The sequence below is a fragment of the Protomyctophum bolini genome (assembly GCF_963924005.1).
Source record: "Protomyctophum bolini genome assembly, chromosome: 14".
Lineage (NCBI taxonomy): Eukaryota > Metazoa > Chordata > Actinopteri > Myctophiformes > Myctophidae > Protomyctophum > Protomyctophum bolini.
This window is the reverse complement of record NC_137875.1, coordinates 15,587,345-15,607,330: the sequence shown is the minus strand read 5'-3', so window position 1 is coordinate 15,607,330 and position 19,986 is coordinate 15,587,345. Positions and strand designations below refer to the sequence as shown.

Sequence of the window (19,986 nt, the reverse complement as noted above, 5' to 3'; positions counted from 1 at the left end):
GTTGTTCGTGTACACTTCGGCCGCCGCTCGGTCATTTGGGCAAGTCATAGACTGTGACGCATGCTGAGCATGCAGAGGCACCGATTATCCCAGATGTGTTTCCAACCTAGCACTCTGGTTTCCCTTTCCGTGATGCGATGGCCCGACAATATACACGGAGCAGCGGACCAGTGTTGATTTGAGTTTTACTTATAGTCTCTTGCATAGTTTTAGTTTCAGTCACATTTTACTAGTCACCTGGAATGTTTTAGTGTTCGTCTAGTTTTAGTCGACTAAATATCATAAGATTTTAGTCGACTAAATCTATAGTTGATTTAGTCGAACAAAATGTATTTTGGCGGGCCTTGATGCCGTTGTAACGACAAATTAGTCTAGTTTTTATTTGTTGACGACATTGTCAGTATATTTAGTCTTAGTCATCATAGCTTATAGTTTTAATTTAGTTTTCATCAGTGAAAAAAGGTAGTCGACAAACATTTTTCGTCTTGGTTTTAGTCGGCGAAATCAACACTGCACCACATTCACAGAGAAACAACAACAACTAGAAAGGTCGCAATTTTTCAAAATTGCAAAGTGTGGTTGCCACAGTCGCTTACATAGGCCCCTCCCACTAATATTGCCAGCCAATTACAATGTCACGTCACCCCTGTGATCATGCATAACTACTTCGGAGGATATTTATCTTCCAAAAATCATGTTTTTGCGACAAAAGGTAAAACGGTAAAGGGCCCCAGCACGAAAAGCTACTATACGGCCTGTTTTGAAACCGAATATACAAAAGATATTTTTACACTACTTTTCTTTCACTTAAAGGAGGAAACTGATGACAAAAAGATACAAAAAGAGAGAACTATTTCAACTTCATGTTGACATATCCGTGGTGCAGTAGATCATATCATGGAGATGTGGTCCGGTCCCATTTAGACCTGAAGACATTTCTGCAAATGTCAGTTTTCTGAAAACCCTATGTCAGTCATTCTTAAAGTTTTTCATGTCAAGGACCCCAAAGATATATGTAATTGGCCGCCGACCCCCATCTGAAAATATGTTGTTCCAGGGACCCCCCATGAAGCAAAGATTGAGTTAAAAACGATCGCTCTGACAGAATATATATTCAAAGATTTGCAGATTTGCAGACCTACAAGCTCGTAGCGTGGCACTCTGTGCCTCGTTATGAGCTTGTAGATCTGCTACTTTTCAATAGCTAAAGTATAACATACTTCTTAAAACACCAATATACTGTACAGTACTATGCTGCGTGAATAAACATACAATTTGATAGCATACAGTAGAATAGATCACCCAGGTTTTATGGTTTTTCAATCCTCACACGTGTGCGTGTGTGTATGTATAAGTGTTGCAACACTTAAAATGTAGAATATGACATTTTAACGGTAATATCGTATATCGTATCGATATTGCAATATTTGGCATAAAAACAGAGATTTGTAATACGGAAGTTTACGGAATGTATTGTAGTCGATAGGGCTCGCGTGAGTACATGAACACGTGACCGGGCTGTTTTCTGCGCCCTCAATGTCGCAACTCTGTCTATACTCTATGGCTCTGTTGTAATCCAAACGTACTGTACACGTGTGTGGGTAAAGGGATAGGGTGGCCTGGCTGGGTGTATGACTTGACTACCGCGGCCTGAATGATTCAGCCCTGCAGCGAGATATGATCTGGACAACAGATGTCAATATGAAGTTGAGGATAACATTGACCACTTCTGTGTCTTAGTCATACTTCTCTCTCCTTTCTTTTGCAATCTTTTTTGTCATCAGATGGACAGCTTGGTCATATACTTCTCTCTTTGTTGACGTTTTGTTAACTCATCCTCCTGCCGTTAACCCAGTGGTGGAAAGTAAATAAGTACATTTACTCAAATACTGTACTTAAGTACAATTTTGAGTTATTTTTACTTTACTTGACTCCAATTTCCAATACATTTACAAAATCTGTAGGAGGAGAAGCCGGAGGAAAAGTGTGTTTTCAATTAATTTTCATAATTATTATGAACCTCCCTCCCAAGTCTTGTAAATATGGCGCTTACAGTCTCCACTCTGCAATGGAAAAAAAATACTTACATTTAGTCTTCGATTTCCCCATTATAAATCTATGGAGAACTAATTAATTAATCAATTAAACTATACAACGGATCTCTTAGCAAAATACAAGCACACGATTCCCGATGAAGCCGGTCAATTTGACATATGGCTTGAGTGTGTGCGGCAGAAACTGGGGGAGGAGTAGTGCGGCAAAGTATCGCTCATTTACAATAACAATAGTCTGGTTGCCCCGTTAGGGCAACCACACTAACTAGTAGTATTACAAACGCACACGCTGTGGGGTCAGAGCTGGCTAACAGTGCCGGTCAAACACTGGGACTTTCACTGTCGCCTGCAGGGTTCACACTGGACTGTAACAGTCTGGATGGACGCTGGCCCAGCTTTCCCACGCACCCTGTACATATATACCGACTACACAGGAAAACACACATACACACACACGCACCCGGCCAACTACTCGCATATTCATTCGTTAAATTCTATGTGCTCTTTTAAAGAACATAATGAATTACTCCGCCAACACCCACCCCACTAAGCCTTGTCTACTGCAGTATCTCACGTTAATCTCACATGATTTAGCAAGTGAGAAAGTGTGTGATCATTCATGTCCTATACTGTGTAGCTTACAGTAGACATGTGGACTGGACTGGCAGGAAGACGGCACTTAATATCGTTATCTAAAAGACGAGGACACATGTCTCGTGGTTTATCTGTCCCCGTCCTCCCCAGAGAGGTCTCATGTCGCTGTCAGCCCCCCCACACCCCCCCCCACACACACACAAAGAGGTCCTTAAATAGCCATTTCTAAAGGAACTACTAGAGCACTGCTTCCCAAACACCGGGTTGGGACCCATTTGTGGGTCTCGGACACATTTCTTTGGGTCCCTGAGCTCATTTCTATTTTGGGTCACAGGCTAAAAGGTTTGGGACCCACTGCTCTGGAGCAGGGGTTCTCAACCTGAGGGGTCGCAACGTCGCCAAATAATTTTTGGGGGTTCCCAGACTATTAAAAACAGAAACTGAAAATTGCAACTGGATGGCTGGAAAATGGAAAATAAGAGTTACACATAGTACATGCATATACTTTCCTTAATGATTATATCTGGTTACAGTATTAATTTATGATGTATTTTCGCTATTATTAGGGTTATTGTAGCGGTCAATTTGTATTAGGGGGGCGGGGGTCGCAGAACCTCAGCTCTAGAGCAGTAGTTTTCAAAGTGGTATTTTTAGTTTAGTTTATTTCTCTCGCTCCACAGACACTATAGACAGGTGTAATAGTAAGGACTAAATCTTATTCTCTTATGGGGGTCCCTGCCCTGGCAATAGAATCTTAAAATGGGGGGTGGGGGGGGTCTAAATATTTGAGAACCACTGCTCCAGGATTCTCTCTCTCACAAACACACACACACACACACACACATCTGTAGGGTTATCCTTGGCCTGTGTCCTGCTACCCACCGGGCCCACCCAGCTGTTAGGAATAAAAACACATGTGAACACAGCCACCCCCACCCCAAAGCTACACTGGGATACAGCTGGGAAACATTAACTTAAAACTGGGCAGTGCAAAATGCTCCTGCCATCATGGTGTGTGTGTGTGTGTGTGTGTGTGTGTGCGTGTGTGTGCGTGTGTGTGTGTGCGTGTGTGCTCGCGCCCTTTAAAGTTAACCTATATCGGCTGGTTTAGGTCAGACAGTGTATTTTTGCAGTGGCTGTGGAGAGTAGACGTGTTACGATAATGAAATGATGCAAACACAAAAGTGCAAGTCCTCATCAATAGGTGGGTAGACACTAGACTAGACAGTCAAATACTTAAAAAAAAAGGTAGAGCAAGTTTTGGACTGCCAGGTATTAATTGATTAATTCTTCAGCAATCTTAGTTAAAGACGTTAAACAGCACTTCAGTACATTGTGTTTTGTGCACATCAGCATCATTTTGTGGAATCCGGAAGGCCTGTGAAGAGCTCTACTTGTGGCCTACTGGCAGTTTGCACAAGACATTCGGTGCTGATCGGTCCTGACACAGACAGACAGACAGATGGCTAGACTCCTGCAGAGCCTCATCTTACCCATGAAGGATCCGGTGCTGCAGATGAGACTGAAAAAACAGCTTTCAGGAGGCAGAGTCCCACACTTACTGTAGAGACACACAAACACACACACACACACACACATGAATAAAAAGTAAAAACACACATATATGCAATACAAGTCTATAGAGGAGGCGGAGGAGGAGAAAGAATTAGAAGAAGAATCGACTTGTGAAGATAAAATGTCTATATTAGTCCTATACAACCACGGTACTCAGTGTTTTGTTTTGTTTAACGTCCCATAGCTGGAGGTGACAGGGCGTTGCCAGAGCAACTGGACCAATGATAAAAGCTGCCGTGGGGCTCAACCATTATATAGACGGAGTATAATATACTCCGTCTATATAATGGTTGAGCCCCACGGCAGCTTTTATCTATTATGTTGGGGTCCGTATATATACGGACCTAGCAAACAACGTCCCTGAAAATAATTAATCATATTCCATCATATTCAAGGGCCTTTGGATAGAAATGAGACAAGACTGCAGTCACTTTCAGTTAGAGCACTGCAGAGGGGAGATGTGCGTCTGTGACCATTTGACGCTCATTAACACATCAAGGAAGGCAATTATGTTTCTGCACTGTCAAATAGCCAGTGTGTTGTGTCAAGTGTACATATGAGATTAATAATGTTTGTCTTTTTTATATATTTTGTAACCCATTTTTCACCCCTGTGCCAATCATCTACTGTGATCCTGGGCTCTACACACCCTCCGCCAACCTGGGGAGAGCAACGGACTTAACTCATGCTCCCTTCATGCCTTAGTGTCCAAGTTGCTCCTTTACACCTGACAGGGGGGAGTTTCCCTGGTTGGACGTAGCGCGTGGAAGGAACACGTTATTCCAACCAGTTCCTTTCCCCTCCATCAGGCGCCCCGGCTGGCCAGGGGGAGGCAGTTTAGAGACCAGGATTACTGCATGTTTTTGTGAGGGTACCTACCCGGGGAGACACGGGGAGAACATGCAAACTCCACACAGAAAGGCCCTTTCGCCAACCCCGCCTTCGGGTATGGGCACTGATGACGCGGAGGAGGAAACACGCCGCCAGCACCCACAGTGCCCCGAGCGGGAATCGAACCCAGGACCTTCTAGCTGTGAGGCGACAGCACTACCAACTGTGCCACCGTGCCCCTTGGGGGGGGGGGGGGGGTTTCTGACAATGTGGCCCCCTGAACAGTTTAGTTGAATAGCCCTGTAGTAGTGTTTTCTGTTTGACTATGAAATGACTTTGAAAACGATTTTAATAGAAATAGTTACAATGGCATCTAAATGTAATGTGGTACTTATATGCTTATCGCTGTCGCGAGGATGAGGCGGCACTATTTCTCCCCTCCGAGGGGTACCTGGGACAAAAAGGTTTGAGGACCCCTGCTATACACAGTGACGTCTCTAGGCTTCTAGATCTATGGTCCTGTCCTCCATCCAGCCTGTGACCTGCTCTACGCTGCCTCCAGTGGAGCCAATGGGAAATGTGTCAGAGCAGTCCCGACTGCTTTCTTCATTCTACAGCCACAAAGCTGTCTCAGCTGACTGGGCACGCACACGCACACACAGACACTTCAGCGTGTGCGCGCATGTGTTTGTGTGAGCGTGCATGTGTGTGGACGGACACACAGGGCATCATGTTAAGTGCGAACAGCCATGAGAGTATCCAGTGCTTAATAAGCAGGACTCCGTTTATTATGATCCTAGGTAAGTTGTTCCAACAGCCTACAGGTAGCTTCCTGTTCCAACAGCCTACAGGTAGCTTCCCGACGCGTCTCGTGTAAAGATGGGAATTCACACGGTTCACGACGGCCTTTGATGTTCAAAGCTCAGCATGTGCGTCTGAGAACTAAACAAAGGAGGCGCTCGATTTCTTCTCGAATGTAAGACGACCCCTCTTTTATGGGGAATTCCTGTGTGTGTGCGCGTGCTCTCGCGTGCGTGCGTGTCTACAGGGCAAGTGTAGACCCATGCTTTCTCTGCCTCCCAGCTACACTGCCACGGTGGCAGGCAGGAAATCTCAAGCCAAGTTATTTTGAGAACACACACACACACACACACACCCACACACACACACACACAGGAACTGTCTACTTCAAGCTCACTCGCTTTCTGTCACCAGGATGGCAGAAGGGTCATAGAAGACAATGACAGGGCATTCCTGTTTGAGAGAAAACAAGACAGCTAGATGGAGAGAGAGAGAGACAGACAGGGATTGGAGATCACTCCGACCTGATGAGCGGTATGTTGTCCAGGGTACAACACAGTGTTGATCCGCTCTGCAAGTAAAGATCTTCTTCACACGACTGGTTGTATAGCCTGGGGAAAGGCACACGCACGCACGCACACAGACACACACACACACACAGATTCAGTATTAACACCCGAGACTGATTCTACAAAGGTCTTCTAAAATCAGTAGTTCTTGCACGCAAAAGAATACCCAATGTACGCTTGTATCTAGGCTACCCCATCTATTTTTGAATAGCCAACTCTAAAAATTAAAATGACTAAAAAAAAATAGAAAGAAAAAGTAATCCTTTCTAACTTGAATATCATTGCTGTCGGGCAGAAATCTTAATTTATTTCTTTTTTGGTACATTAATGCCCTACCTCATCATACAAGATTCTTTAATAAACAAAACGTCACTGTTTTGGACATCCAAGGGGTCCACCCGACTTGGGACCATGTTTTAATACATGGCCCCAGAGTGGTCTTGTTGTGCTTTGTTTGTTGTGAAAGGGTGGAAAGACCACTGTCAGTGGGAACGTTTCACCACAGTGAGCGGTCCGTCCACTCAGCGCATGATTTATGGACTTTGGTAAAAACATAAATCATACTTCTGGACACACTGGCATTTGGAATCCTTCGGAATAAACGCTTTCCAATTAAGAAATAATCTTTGCAACCTTTGGCAAACCTCCCATAGTTAATGGTATCCTACATCAATATTTATCACCAATCCATGACGTTAAACATAATCCAGAGTTTTAACTGTTGTAAATACATTTTGTGGAGTAACCATGTTTCCCCCACAATGATTTGGTCCACTTCAGTTAGTGGTTCCCCAAAGCAGTGGTTCCTAAACCTTTTAGGCCGTGACCCAAACTAGTGAAAATAGCAGTTCTACAAGCTCACAAGTTACAACGTGTCACTTGACTTTGTTTGAGCTTGTAGATCAGCTATTTTCACTACTTCTTAAAACATATTTTTTTCTAATTTAGGGGAATTTATTTGATTACGTTTACGTTATTATATTTAAGAAATGTTTTAATTTGTTTTCAACACATGAAAATGTGTGATTCTTTTGTGGAAGTCGTCGTCAATAAAGCTAGTGTGGTTGCCCTAACAGGGCAACCAGACTATTGTTATTGTAAATGAGCGATACTATGCCGCACTACTCCTCCCACAGTTTCTGCCGCACACACTCGAGCCATATGTCAAATTGACCGGCTTCATCGGGAATCGTGTGCTTCTATTTTGCTAAGAGATCCGTTGTATAGTTTAATTGATATTAATTAATTAATTAGTTCTCCATAGACTTATAATGGGGAAATCGAAGACTAAATGTAAGTATTTTTATATTGGAGAGTGGAGACTGTAAGCGCCATATTTACAAGACGTGGGAGGGAGGTTCATAATAATTATGAAAATTAATTGAAAAGGAATTACAGAGATTATTATTAGAGATTAAAATCTCTGTTTTTATGCCAAATATTGCGATATCGATACGATATACCATATTACTGTTAAAATGTCATATTCTACATTTTAAGTGTTGCAACACTTATACATACACGCACGAACATGTGTGAGGATTGAAAAACCATAAAACCTGGGTGATCTATTCTACTGTATGCTATCAAATTGTATGTTTATTCACGCAGCATAGTACTCTACAGTATATTGGTGTTTTAAGAAGTATGTTATACTTTAGCTATTGAAAAGTAGCAGATCTACAAGCTCATAACGAGGCACCGAGTGCCACGCTACGAGCTTGTAGGTTTTTGAAAAATCGTGAAAATGTGTTGCAAATCTTTGAATATATATTCTGTCAGAGTGATCGTTTTTAACTCAATCTTTGCTTCATGGGGGGTCCCTGGAACAACATATTTTCAGATGGGGGTCGGCGGCCAATTACATATATTTTTGGGGTCCTTGACATGAAAAACTTTAAGAATGACTGACAGAAACATAGGGTTTTCAGAAAACTGACATTTGCAGAAATGTCTTCAGGTCTAAATGGGACCGGACCACATCTCCATGATATGATCTACTGCACCACGGATATGTCAACATGAAGTTGAAATAGTTCTCTTTTTGTCATCAGTTTCCTCCTTTAAGTGAAAGAAAAGTAGTATCAAAATATCTTTTGTATATTCGGTTTCATAACAGGCCATATAGTAGCTATTCATGCTGGGGCCCTTTACCGTTTTACCGTTTGTCGCAAAAACATGATTTTTGGAAGATCCTCCGAAGTAGTTGATGATCACAGGGGTGACGTGACATTGTAATTGGCTGGCAATATTAGTGGGAGGGGCCTATGTAAGCGACTGTGGCAACCACACTTTGTAATTTTGAAAAATTGCGACCTTTCTAGTTTTGATTAGAATCGAAATCTGGGATTAGAATCAGAGATAACAAGGTGGGAATATTTTGCTAACGTTGGAGTCAATCCCCCAAAACCCCCGAAAAACTATGTATTTTACCACAGTTATACCTATAACACACAATAATCCATCTATTTTATTTATTTATTTATTTTTCTTTAGTTGTGAGCCACAAGATTTGTATCTTGTACAGGGCTTATATTAAGCAAGTAAGCGTCAATATTTCAGTTGTCTGCTTTTCTGTGAAAGCCCTAACAAATGCTTCCTTTTAACATATTTAACATATTTGGATTTTACCAGAAAGCCAACAACATAAATCACTCAGTGATTTCAACACTTGGCATAGGCTAGCAGCACACAGCAATGACAGAATGCATGCATTGTCAGGGAGCGTGTGAAATACACAACACAAACGTAGCACATTTTTTGTTTTATTTGTGTTTCTTGTTGAGCCTTGTTGTGTCTTGAAATGAGCAGGGAATTTATATTTTGCAAGTTGTAGGAGGGACACATGCAAAAAGCAAAAAGCGACTCGGAGATTTTTCTTTTTTGAATGATGAAATGGTGTTGGTTTGGTGGTGGTGCGACAGTTGTAGTTAGTAGCGTAGTGTTTCAAATAGTAATTTAAGCACTTTCATTTGAAATATCTTTGAAATTTGGGATTTTTGCATGCCATCATGTTTGGTGGGGCACTCAGGGCATTTAGGGGGGCATTGCCTCCCCATGCCCAAGCCTATATCCGGCCCTGAATAAAAAGAGGGCTTTTTAACCTGAGAATATCAATACAGTAGTCCTGTAGGCTAGAATGGAATGGGAAAACACTAAACCAGATATATTTACATAAACCACATGAACCCTAACACCCCTATTCTTCTAGAGCAAACATTGGGCGGGAATATAGCCAATCCACAAAGCTCACAAGCTAATGTGCGTTAAGATATTTGGTGTAGAGGGAAATACCAGTGGACCTTGTGAAGACATGCGACTATCGAGAGGTACAATTAGTTTGAATTTGATTAATCAGATGTATTAACATACCAGTTATCCACAGGGCAGACATGCTGGTTGTAGAGGGCCATGGCATACCTGGAATAGAAAAGAAGAAGAAATATTTTATGGTTATTTTAAGATTGTCAAAGTGAAGGCAGTTAAAAAGTGTAAACGTTTAGTTAGACCACGAGTCAGGTGTTTTTACTGGTTGACAATCATGACCTAATAGACACGTTACAGTAGGCCTACATCCTTTCTAAGGTACTTTAAATAAGCTCAAAACGCGTGGCATTGTGAGCTCAGCTTGCGTTGTGAGCTTGTAGATTTGGTTATTTTGACAAATTCTTTAAGCTTTTTGAAGTGAGAAAAAGACAAACATAGAGAATCAGACTGGATTCCAGGCTAGTACTAAGACCGTGCCAGTGACACGTGGACTTGTTGGGAGTGTCCCGTGGAAGGTCACCTGAACCCAAACCCAGAGGAACCCAGTGACACGGGTCAGACACACACAAGAAGCTAACAGCGTGTGTTTATTCAGTCAGGTCACTAAGCACTTTGGGTCAACTTCTGTTGTTTTCAAATGTGATACACAAATAAAGGTGGCTTGACTTGAGGTCGGTGACTGGATCCACAGTAGAGTGAATGACCGATAGGAGCATACAGATAAGGTTGCCAACCGTCCCTTGGAATAAGGAAACGTCCCTTATTTGGAAAGTAAAAGACGTGTCCCTTATTCAACTGATAGATGACACACTTTGTTCCTTGTTTTTTGGGGTATCATCAATGACATGTCTATCCTACTATAAATGCGCCACGTCTCTGCGTGTGTGCGTAAGCTTGTAATGCACGTAACTCGAGAACCGTTTGACCCACCGACTTCATATTCGACACACGCATTTCAAACCCCCGCAGGGAGTGCAGTGCCCGGCCTCGAGTCGGTCGGACCCACGGTTCTCCAGAACCAGCATAAAAGGCTCTGCTCAGGCTCTGCAATTTCCAGCCTCTGCCTCAGCCAATTGATTGCCATGGCAACCCCACACCTGACAATTGATTAGCCTACTTAACCAGTCCACTTTTCACAGTCAGTCAGCCCTCTTCACACAGAGAGATCTCCATTTGGGGACACAGACAGACAGTTAAAACAGGTGCTATGACAAGTTGACAACGGGTATTATTAGGTTCTCAAGTTGCATCGTTCTCAAGTAGGCCAGTAGCCGACGGGCACGTACAGGTCTAGTATACAATACATTTGAGACAGGCGGAAGGAACACAAAAATGTGCAGCAGTTCAGATCGAACTCATAGACTGTGACGTAGGAAAAAACGCTGTTCCCGACTGTGCTTTCTGCATCCTAATAAGTCACTGGCTTTAGTGGCTTCCCCTCTGCATTCTACCAGTTCTATCTCCACACACAACAGCGGTGAGAGTAACCTCTTCCGACCTGCCATAACTATTTTGGATGTGTCGTCAACCCATTTAGGACTAAGGCCGATTCTAAAAATGCCTTCTAAATCCTGACCATAAGGTTTAAGAAATTACAAAAATGTTGTTTCTATAGTCTACTGTACTCAGCAACAACTGTACATAGCAACAAGAACCCAAAAATGCGTTTCCGTATTGAAAAGCTCAAAAAAGGGGTTCCCGTCCGATAAGTGAATATAAAAGAAATGCAACTTTTTTTAAATAATAATGTAATCGTTTTTGGTGGGTAAATGAACTCTATCATGGCTATTCTGGGGGCAAACATTAGAAAATAGCAGATATACAGTATAAGCTACGGAACTCGGCTAGAGATAGTGAAGATATTTAGTGTAAAAGGACCTTTGTATGGAGCCCGGGGGGGGGGGGGGGGGGGACCTACAGGACATCTGAGGAGAGCAGCAATAACAAGGAAAGGAAGTAAGGAAGAGACTGAAAATGTCACCAGGATGCATCACACACACAGTAAGTCGTTTCTGTAGAATCACTCATTAGTGTGGTTGCCCTAACAGGGCAACCAGACTATTGTTATTGTAAACGAGCGATACGTTGCCGCACTACTCCTCCCACAGTTTTTGCCGCACACACTCGAGCCATATGTCAAATTGACCGGCTTCATCGGGAATCATGTGCTTGTATTTTGCTAAGAGATCCGTTGTATAGTTTAATTGATATTAATGAATTAGTTCTCCATAGACTTATAATGGGGAAATAGAAGACTAAATGTAAGTATTTTTTCCAATTGGAGACCGTAAGCGCCATATTTACAAGACTTGGGAGGGGGGTTCATAATAATTATGAAAATTAATTTAAAAGGAATTACATCAGTCGGCCTCATGGTGGAGCTATAACAGCCCACTTTACGTTTTTCCCTATAACTCTTGAACCGTAAGTCGTAAAATAAAAAAATCTTTTTCCATGGATTCCTTGGGTCATGATGCATTTCCACATATGGGCCACGCCCATTTTAGTCAGGAAAGAAATTCCTGCTAATTTGAATTTTCTCCAAAACACACTTTTGGCTCCTCCTCCTACAGATTTTGTCCAAATCTCACAAAAATCGGCACACATGATCTCCGGACCTATCCGATTAAAACACCAACTGCAGAATTTTGGTAGTGCGTATCGTTCGGCCGTAATCGTCGTCCGAAGATAGTAGGAGGGGCCTATTTGACAAAAAATGCCATAAATCACGAACGGAATGTCCGATCCATTCCAAATTTAAATCGCATGTCACGGGTGGTTCAATCAACCAAGTTCCAAAAGCAATTCCATTTTCATCCATAGGGGGGCGACAAATGTAACCGTTTGTCGCAAAAACATGATTTTTGGGAGATAAATCTCCTCCGAAGTAGTTATGCATGATCACAGGGGTGACGTGACATTGTAATTGGCTGGCAAAATTAGTGGGAGGGGCCTATTGACTGCGGCAACCACACATTGCATTTCTTCAAAATTGCGACCTTTCTACTAGTTTATATTCATATTTGAATAGAAAAGAGAGGTCGCACACAATGCATTGCGACGCATCGTGAGCTTGTAGATCAGCTATTTTCAAATGGTCGAAATATATAGGGTTGAAGTGGTTACAGTAACGTATGTTTTTCTAATCAAAATGTAAATCTCCAAAGTAACTAGTTGCGAACGCAGTGAGCACTTACTATGAGACCTAGCAGATCATGTCTGTCTGTGCGTCTGTCTGTGTGTCTGTCCCGCTATACGTCCAAATATGGAGTGTGTTGCATCAGCAATCACTCAGCTCCATATATGGGCACAAAAGGGGCCAGGTCCACATATACAGTAACAGCGGGACAGACACACAGACAGACAGACAGACAGACAGACATGATCTGCAGGGTCTCAGCTGCGTTCGCTTCCCGCGTTTGCGCGTCTTACTGGTAACTAAAGTTTTCAAATAATTGTAGTGGAGTAAAAGTACTTAATGTTGGCTCTGAGATGTAGTGGAGTAGATGTAAATGTATTGGAAATTTGAATATGAGTCAAGTTGAGTCAAAATTGTACTTAAGTACAGTATTTGAGTAAATGTACTTATTTACTTTCCACCACTGGGTTAACGGCAGGAGGATGAGGATGACAAAACGTGAACAAAGAGAGAAGTATATGACCAAGCTGTCCGTCTGATGACAAAAAAGATTACAAAAGAAAGGAGAGAGAAGTATGACTAAGACACAGAAGTGGTCAATGTTATCCTCAACTTCATATTGACATCTGTTGTCCAGATCATATCTCACAGCAGGGCTGCAGGGCTGAATCATTCAGGCCGCGGTAGTCAAGTCATACACCCAGCCAGGCCACCCTATCGCTATTCTCACACACTAGTACGTTTGGATTACAACAGAGCCATAGAGTATAGACAGAGTTGCGACATTGAGGGGGCAGAAAACAGCCCGGTCACGTGGTTATGTACTCACGCGAGCCCTATCGACTACAATACATTCCGTAAACTTCTTTCAAATCTCTGTATTTATGCCAAATATTGCGATATCGATACGATATACGATATTACCGTTAAAATTTCATATTCTACATTTTAAGTGTTGCAACACTTATACATACTGTACACGCACGCACACGTGTGGGGATTGAAAAACCATAAAACCTGGGTGATCTATTCTACTGTATGCTATCAAATTGTATGTTTATTCATGCAGCATAGTACTGTAGTATATTGGTGTTATAAGATGTATGTTATACTTTAGCTATTGAAAAATAGCAGATGCCACGCTACGAGCTTGTAGGTCTGCTATTCGTGAAAATGTGGTGCAAATCTTTGAATATATATATTCTGTCAAAGCGATCGTTTTTAACTCAATTTTTGCTTCATGGGGGGTCCCTGGAACAACATATTTTCAATTACATATATTTTTGGGGTCCTTGACATGAAAAACTTTAAGAATGACTGACAGAAAACTGACATTTGCAGAAATGTCTTCAGGTCTAAATGGGACCGGACCGCATCTCCATGCATGATATGATCTACTGCACCACGGATATGTCAACATGAAGTCGAAATGAGTCATAGTTCTCTCTTTTTGTCATCAGTTTCCTCCTTTAAGTGATAGTAGCCGTATAGTAGCTTTTCGTGCTGGGGCTCTTTACCGTTTGTCGCAAAAACATGAATTTTGGGGGTTAAATCCCCTCCGAATTACTTACACATGATCTAACGTGTGACTTGAAACTGTAATTGGCTGGCAATATTAGTGGGAGGGGCATATGTAAGACACTGCGGCAACCACACTCTGCAATTTTTTTAAATTGCGAATTTTCTAGTTTGAGCTTGCTTCTCAAACATTTTCATGCCAAGGATCCCCCAAATTATTCGTTTACACACTACACAATCTACAAGCTCAAACACATTGTGAGCTTATAGATTGGCAATTTTCAAATAGCTGATGTAAAGGTCTGTCCACACCAATGCACTCCATGCAACTACTTGCAACGAATATCCACAGTGGAAGTTGCAAGGAGTTGCATTGATGTGGACCGGCCATAAAACTGTTCTGTTGCATTGGTGCAGTCTGAATAATAGGGCTCTAAGTGGTCAAACAGGCTGCATATTTTGGGCTCGTTTTCATAGACCCGTTAATGCAAATTTCCCCTCGCAAAATCTGGCAACGCAGCAGCCTGGGGGTCACTAACAGGCTAAACAACAATTAAGATCGTCTCCATGGCAACGAGTAGCATCCTAAACCTCAGGCCACACACACACACACACACATACACACAGTAAGCCCTGAAGACACACTACAGCTGTCCACATGAGGACCAAAGGCTTGTTCCCTCCCAACCTACTGGGGTTGGTCCCCAAGACCCAAGTACCGTAACCGTGTGGGGTGATGATGGGGCATTCTCTCTTGCTGCCCACAACTATGGTTGGGAAGTTTGGGAACCTTTAGGATTTTAACGGTTCCGGTTCCTTAACAAGTCCTATAGTAAGGGCCAAATTGACACTTACAGTGCTGTAACTCTTGAGAGAGTACAAATGGAACCAAATGGACCCATAAGGCTCTCTCAGGGTGAAATTAAAACACTTGAGAAGCACTGGTGTAGAAACTGTATAGCAGACGTCAGGGTCCACATACCAGCTCTGACAGCGCGATTAGAAAATGGTTCGAAATACGAGGGAGCTGATTCCAGGTTCTTCAATGTCGGAACCGCATCTGAAGAAGAACCAGTTCCGGGTCCTCCAACCCTACCCACCCTGTGGATTGCACTCCCCAATACTAAAAGAAGAAGCCTCCAATCCTTCTAAACTGCTCACAAAACAAAACCTCTTCAATGTGGCTTTTGTAAAGCCTCAGGGCCATCCCAAGCTCCCCCAACACCCCCCCCTCCCCCCTGCATGCTGCTGGTGGTGGTGATACATACAACCAGAACCATAATACATACATTGCATGTAAACTCCACACAACTGCCTGTCTGCCAACATCAAATGAAACATGTGGTAGTCTCTGGAATGCAGCGACTCACAGTTTATGGCGTGCCGCGTCACCCCATACCCATATACCCATTTAGGGTCAGCTATATATCAAGCTGTGGGTCGGGGCCCACTTGTGGCCCGCATAAGGATATTGTAGTGCATGGGACCGCAAATAATTGACAAAACACAAACACTATTTTAACGATACTATATCATTAATATTCAAGAATGTATATTAAAAAAAAAATCCATGGTAGGCCTATTTTGTTTTCTTTAAAACCTTGAAACATGAGTTTTCATACATAGGAACTTAAAGGTATATCATGTTAGTTTAATATAAACATGCTCTGAAAATGCACACAGCCCACCCATCTGTGCACAGTTTACCAACACATATGAGCTTTTCAAATGGGCTCAAATAATGGACTCCCTGGGCAGGCAGGCACACACACACACCCCCTGATATACAGCTACCATCAAGTAGTGCTTCTACTTCCTGTGGTCATGCAAACGCCACACCATCTGCCTCCAGCTGCACAGCAGCAGCCATGAATAATCATCATCAGGAGAGGCGCAGAGATGGGGGCGAGATGGTGAGATAAGAAAGGATCCTACTGAAGCATTCTACAACCAAATTTGGAAACACTTGTAACCATTGGCTAGATGTTAGAGAACAAGGGTTTAGCTCGAGAGAGACCCAAACTTGTGAAAATAAGTTAACCGAGACTAAACTAGGGACGACGGTTAATACCAGGCAAAGATTTGTGTCGATACGGTTGCATTTCCAAGCTGCCGGTGCAGCGTTTTGGACCGTTTTTGAGGAGCACCTCAAGAAAGCAATGCAAAGCAGATGGAAGCCATGCACACACACGGTTGCATAATGGAGTCTGGGAAGCCAGCGGTATGAGTGGGCATGGTCTGACAGAGTGGAAGACCGCCGTCAGGTAGAGCTGAGCCGAGGCTTACAGTCTGCAGGAAAACAAGCATCTGCTCTGAAGGAAAGAGCAGAGCAAAAAAAATGTTTCTTTCTTTTTTGACTTGCTTTTACACTACTACGCTAATAAGTGGAAAACCAAACCGAGTTCTGTCGAAAAGCAAACAGTGAAGGGGAAAAAAGGATGTTAAAAGATTATTCTGGGGTGGAACATTAGCCAAAAATAGACAATGGTATATTTTTGCCAAACAGATTTGGTGTAGGTGAAAAATAGCACAGAGCCAACTCAAATCCAGTTTACGAAGTCTAGAGTCTAGAGGGTTTAGTAGTTAACCCATTAAGACCCGAGGCAGAGTCTACAAATGCCTTCTAAATCAGTAGTTCTCACACTTTCAAAGATTTTTTTAGTAAACCGCTTGAGGGCAATTCTAAATAAAGCAGACCTGGGGCCCTATTTTTGCCAGTGCCTTACCCCTTATCCTCAAACTTCTTTGCCTTTTTCTTTTCTACCATTTTGAAAAACATTTTTGAATAGTCCAATAGCCGATTTACAAGTTCATAATGTGTCGATGTTGATCGGCTATTGAACAATTTTAAAAAGTTTTCAAAATAGTAAAGAAATAACAAAAAAGGCAAAGACGTTTATGGATAAGGTGTAAGGCACTGGTCGAAAATAGGGCCCCCACTAGTCCCCTCCTCTTAGCAGGCTGCATGTGGACCCGACAGCAGTGGCCTGTGGCCGCACAGGGCTAAATAATAATAGGTTTGTTTACATAATTGGGCTCCAGCCAAAGCCATGCTGTGTGGTGAGCAGTGATTGCATGCCTGGGAGCAGTATATGGCAGCCAGGAACAGACCACGTCCGTCCCCCTTTCAAGATTCTATCTATGGCGAGAAGCATTTGAGAACAAGGACTGCCATGGAAACTTGTGGTGTTCTATACATTTCCTAAGTTAAGGGCCCAAAATAACAACATGGCAATAAAGAGCGGGTACAAAGATGTGACACTTCAACTAACTATCTTTTATGGTCACTGTAGGGTGGACAAGAGTTACCGTGTTACAGCTTTCTGTGCTCAGACATACAGACCATGGGACAGACACAGGGACATACACACATTGCTACGTAATGGAGCGGTTAGGCACAGCTCAAAAATAAAACATTAAACAGTTGGAATATGGAGATACAAGGTTTTCAGTTGTTGACAGTGTAGTCTAGCAGCACGTAACCAGTCTGTTTTAACCTTAAACTACTCAACTGCCTCTACACTCCTGGGCAAAGGCATGCAAAGGATTAAATACTAGAGCAATGTATATGCTACTCTTATTACACTGGTTGAATGCTCGATTATGGGTGGTCAATCACTGAATTAATCTCTGTTCGATAACGACAGCTGAACTCAATAACAGACCACTGTCTGAATAAAGAGCCAAAGCTCATATGAACCTGCTTGATTTTCTGCTGTATCCAACATGGCAGCCAGGTAAACAAACACACTGTAATTTAGAGCTAAAGCACTATTTGAAGTGAGAAATAGACATAATGCAGTAATTAACAGAATATCGATTCTATAATCAACACCGGGATGTTTTCCAAGCTGCCCGTGTTGCACTGGACCCACCTGGCATAAATGAATAGACTATACTTTCATTACCGTAAAAGCAATTACATCCTTTTAAAAATCAATCAACCCTTCTTCAGGGTGATAAAGACCCCTCTGATTTACGACCGGATCTAATCACCCTGTTGGGGTTTATTTCTCAATCACCATGCTGCTCCCCATTGATTATCCCTTGCTTATCCATTTCAACACTATAGGGAGTACCAAAATATCGTTGAGGGGGTCAACATATGTGTCGCGTGGTAGCGGCCGTCATACTTCTGGGATTGTCTGGTTTGTTGTACATTGAGCGACTATCCGTATACGTTCTTTTTTTAAAGACAGACAGGCAGTACAATGTACTGAGCATAAGTGCCACAGCAGGTCACGTCACGGGGCATGAGCCAGAAAACGGAATTAGATTTTTCAGCTTTCCAGCATGGAGACGGCATCAAGGAACCCAGATGGACATTTTTACAAAGAGACGTAGGATGGCTTGGATCTCGGCTGTACGGCGCAGAGACATCAGACAACAGACCACCGTCACTCTATTCTGAGTCATGTGGGCTAGAGTTTAAATCCCAGAAACGGGGCGCCGCTAGCTTTCCAGACTCCGCTCCGCTCCCCTCTTGGTGACGTACTGTACACGTTTTTACAAACTATATATACACTTTGTTGCCCCAAATCTCTTAGACAAAAATAGCTGAAAATGTAGATTGGCTATTTTCACCAAATGTATTTAAAAACAACAACAACAAAACAATACAAACAGTGGTATAATGTTCAGACTACTGGAGTCCATGCTACATTCTTTGATATGTCACGGTCTGTCTGGAAGGAGAACGTGTGCAGTAGTCAGTACAAACATTAAATAAAAGACGCCATTGTTTTAAAATAGCAGACAGTCAGGCACCCGAGCTGACCTTTGAAATGACAATCATTATTGAACTGAGAAATGCCAGTGGAAGGGGCCCAGGAGTCGTGGTGGTGAAACACAAACCACAGCAATGATATAAAATGCCCACATCACATTGCGGGGCTTACAGTATTCACATCATGAAGTAAAATAAGTATTTTTGCTAATGGTACGAGATACCAGGGTTGTGGATTGACGCACAGACTCAGGGCAACATGCAATAGTTGGCAGCAGCAGCAGCATAGCATGTGCTGCCTCAATGTCATTAGGGCTTGTGGTAGATGCTTCTGAAGGTGTATTCTATTGTTGTTTGACCAATTCAAACACGTTTCACTCTTTATTCTATTGCAAGCTTGACTACTTAGAATCCTCTTTAAATATTAAAATAATTAGCTATGAGCTCACAACCTTGCCGCAGTTTGCAGATAAGCCTATTTTCGGTGCACTATATACATGATTCCATAGAAGACAATGCATTAGCCATTAGAATAATTGCCTACGTCATTGTTTTTGGCCAAATTGACATTTCTGCCTTAACTCTACAATCCTAACACACACTGCTGCTGCTTTATTGTGCCTGCCTTGTTGCCTTTATGTCCTCAGCCTATCAGAATTCTTGTTACATTCCTAAATCAATATCTGCCTGGAATGTAAGCATTCAAGCATTCTGATAGGCTGACATTGGCAATATTAAGGCATGGTGAATCAGCAGTTAGTTAGGCAGGTGCAAATAAAGCCAGATAAACGTGACTTAGGCTAAAGTTTTTCTCATTATTGCTTAAAGGACCACTTCACCACTTTTTAACCAATCTTCAAATAATTATAATCTTTTTTCCTCACTAATGTTCATGATAATATGCCACATGAT

At 42.4% G+C, this 19,986-nt stretch overlaps 1 protein-coding gene across 4 annotated transcripts in view; it reads right to left on the bottom strand.

Annotated features, from left to right (window-relative positions):
- LOC308328239 (transmembrane protein 150A) overlaps window positions 1-19,986 on the bottom strand; it is a 44,935-nt gene that overhangs the window by 20,585 nt on the left and 4,364 nt on the right. For all 4 annotated transcript variants that reach the window (XR_013965276.1, XR_013965277.1, XR_013965278.1 and 1 more), the window contains exons 3-5: window positions 9,797-9,844; window positions 6,380-6,466; window positions 4,142-4,209 (exon numbers count right to left, since the gene is read on the bottom strand). Coding sequence is in view for 1 of the 4 variants with exons in the window: in XM_080782008.1 (XP_080638134.1) it covers window positions 4,142-4,209; window positions 6,380-6,466; window positions 9,797-9,844 (203 nt within the window). In the remaining 3 variants the exon portion in view is untranslated. The remainder of the gene's footprint in view (window positions 1-4,141; window positions 4,210-6,379; window positions 6,467-9,796; window positions 9,845-19,986) is intronic.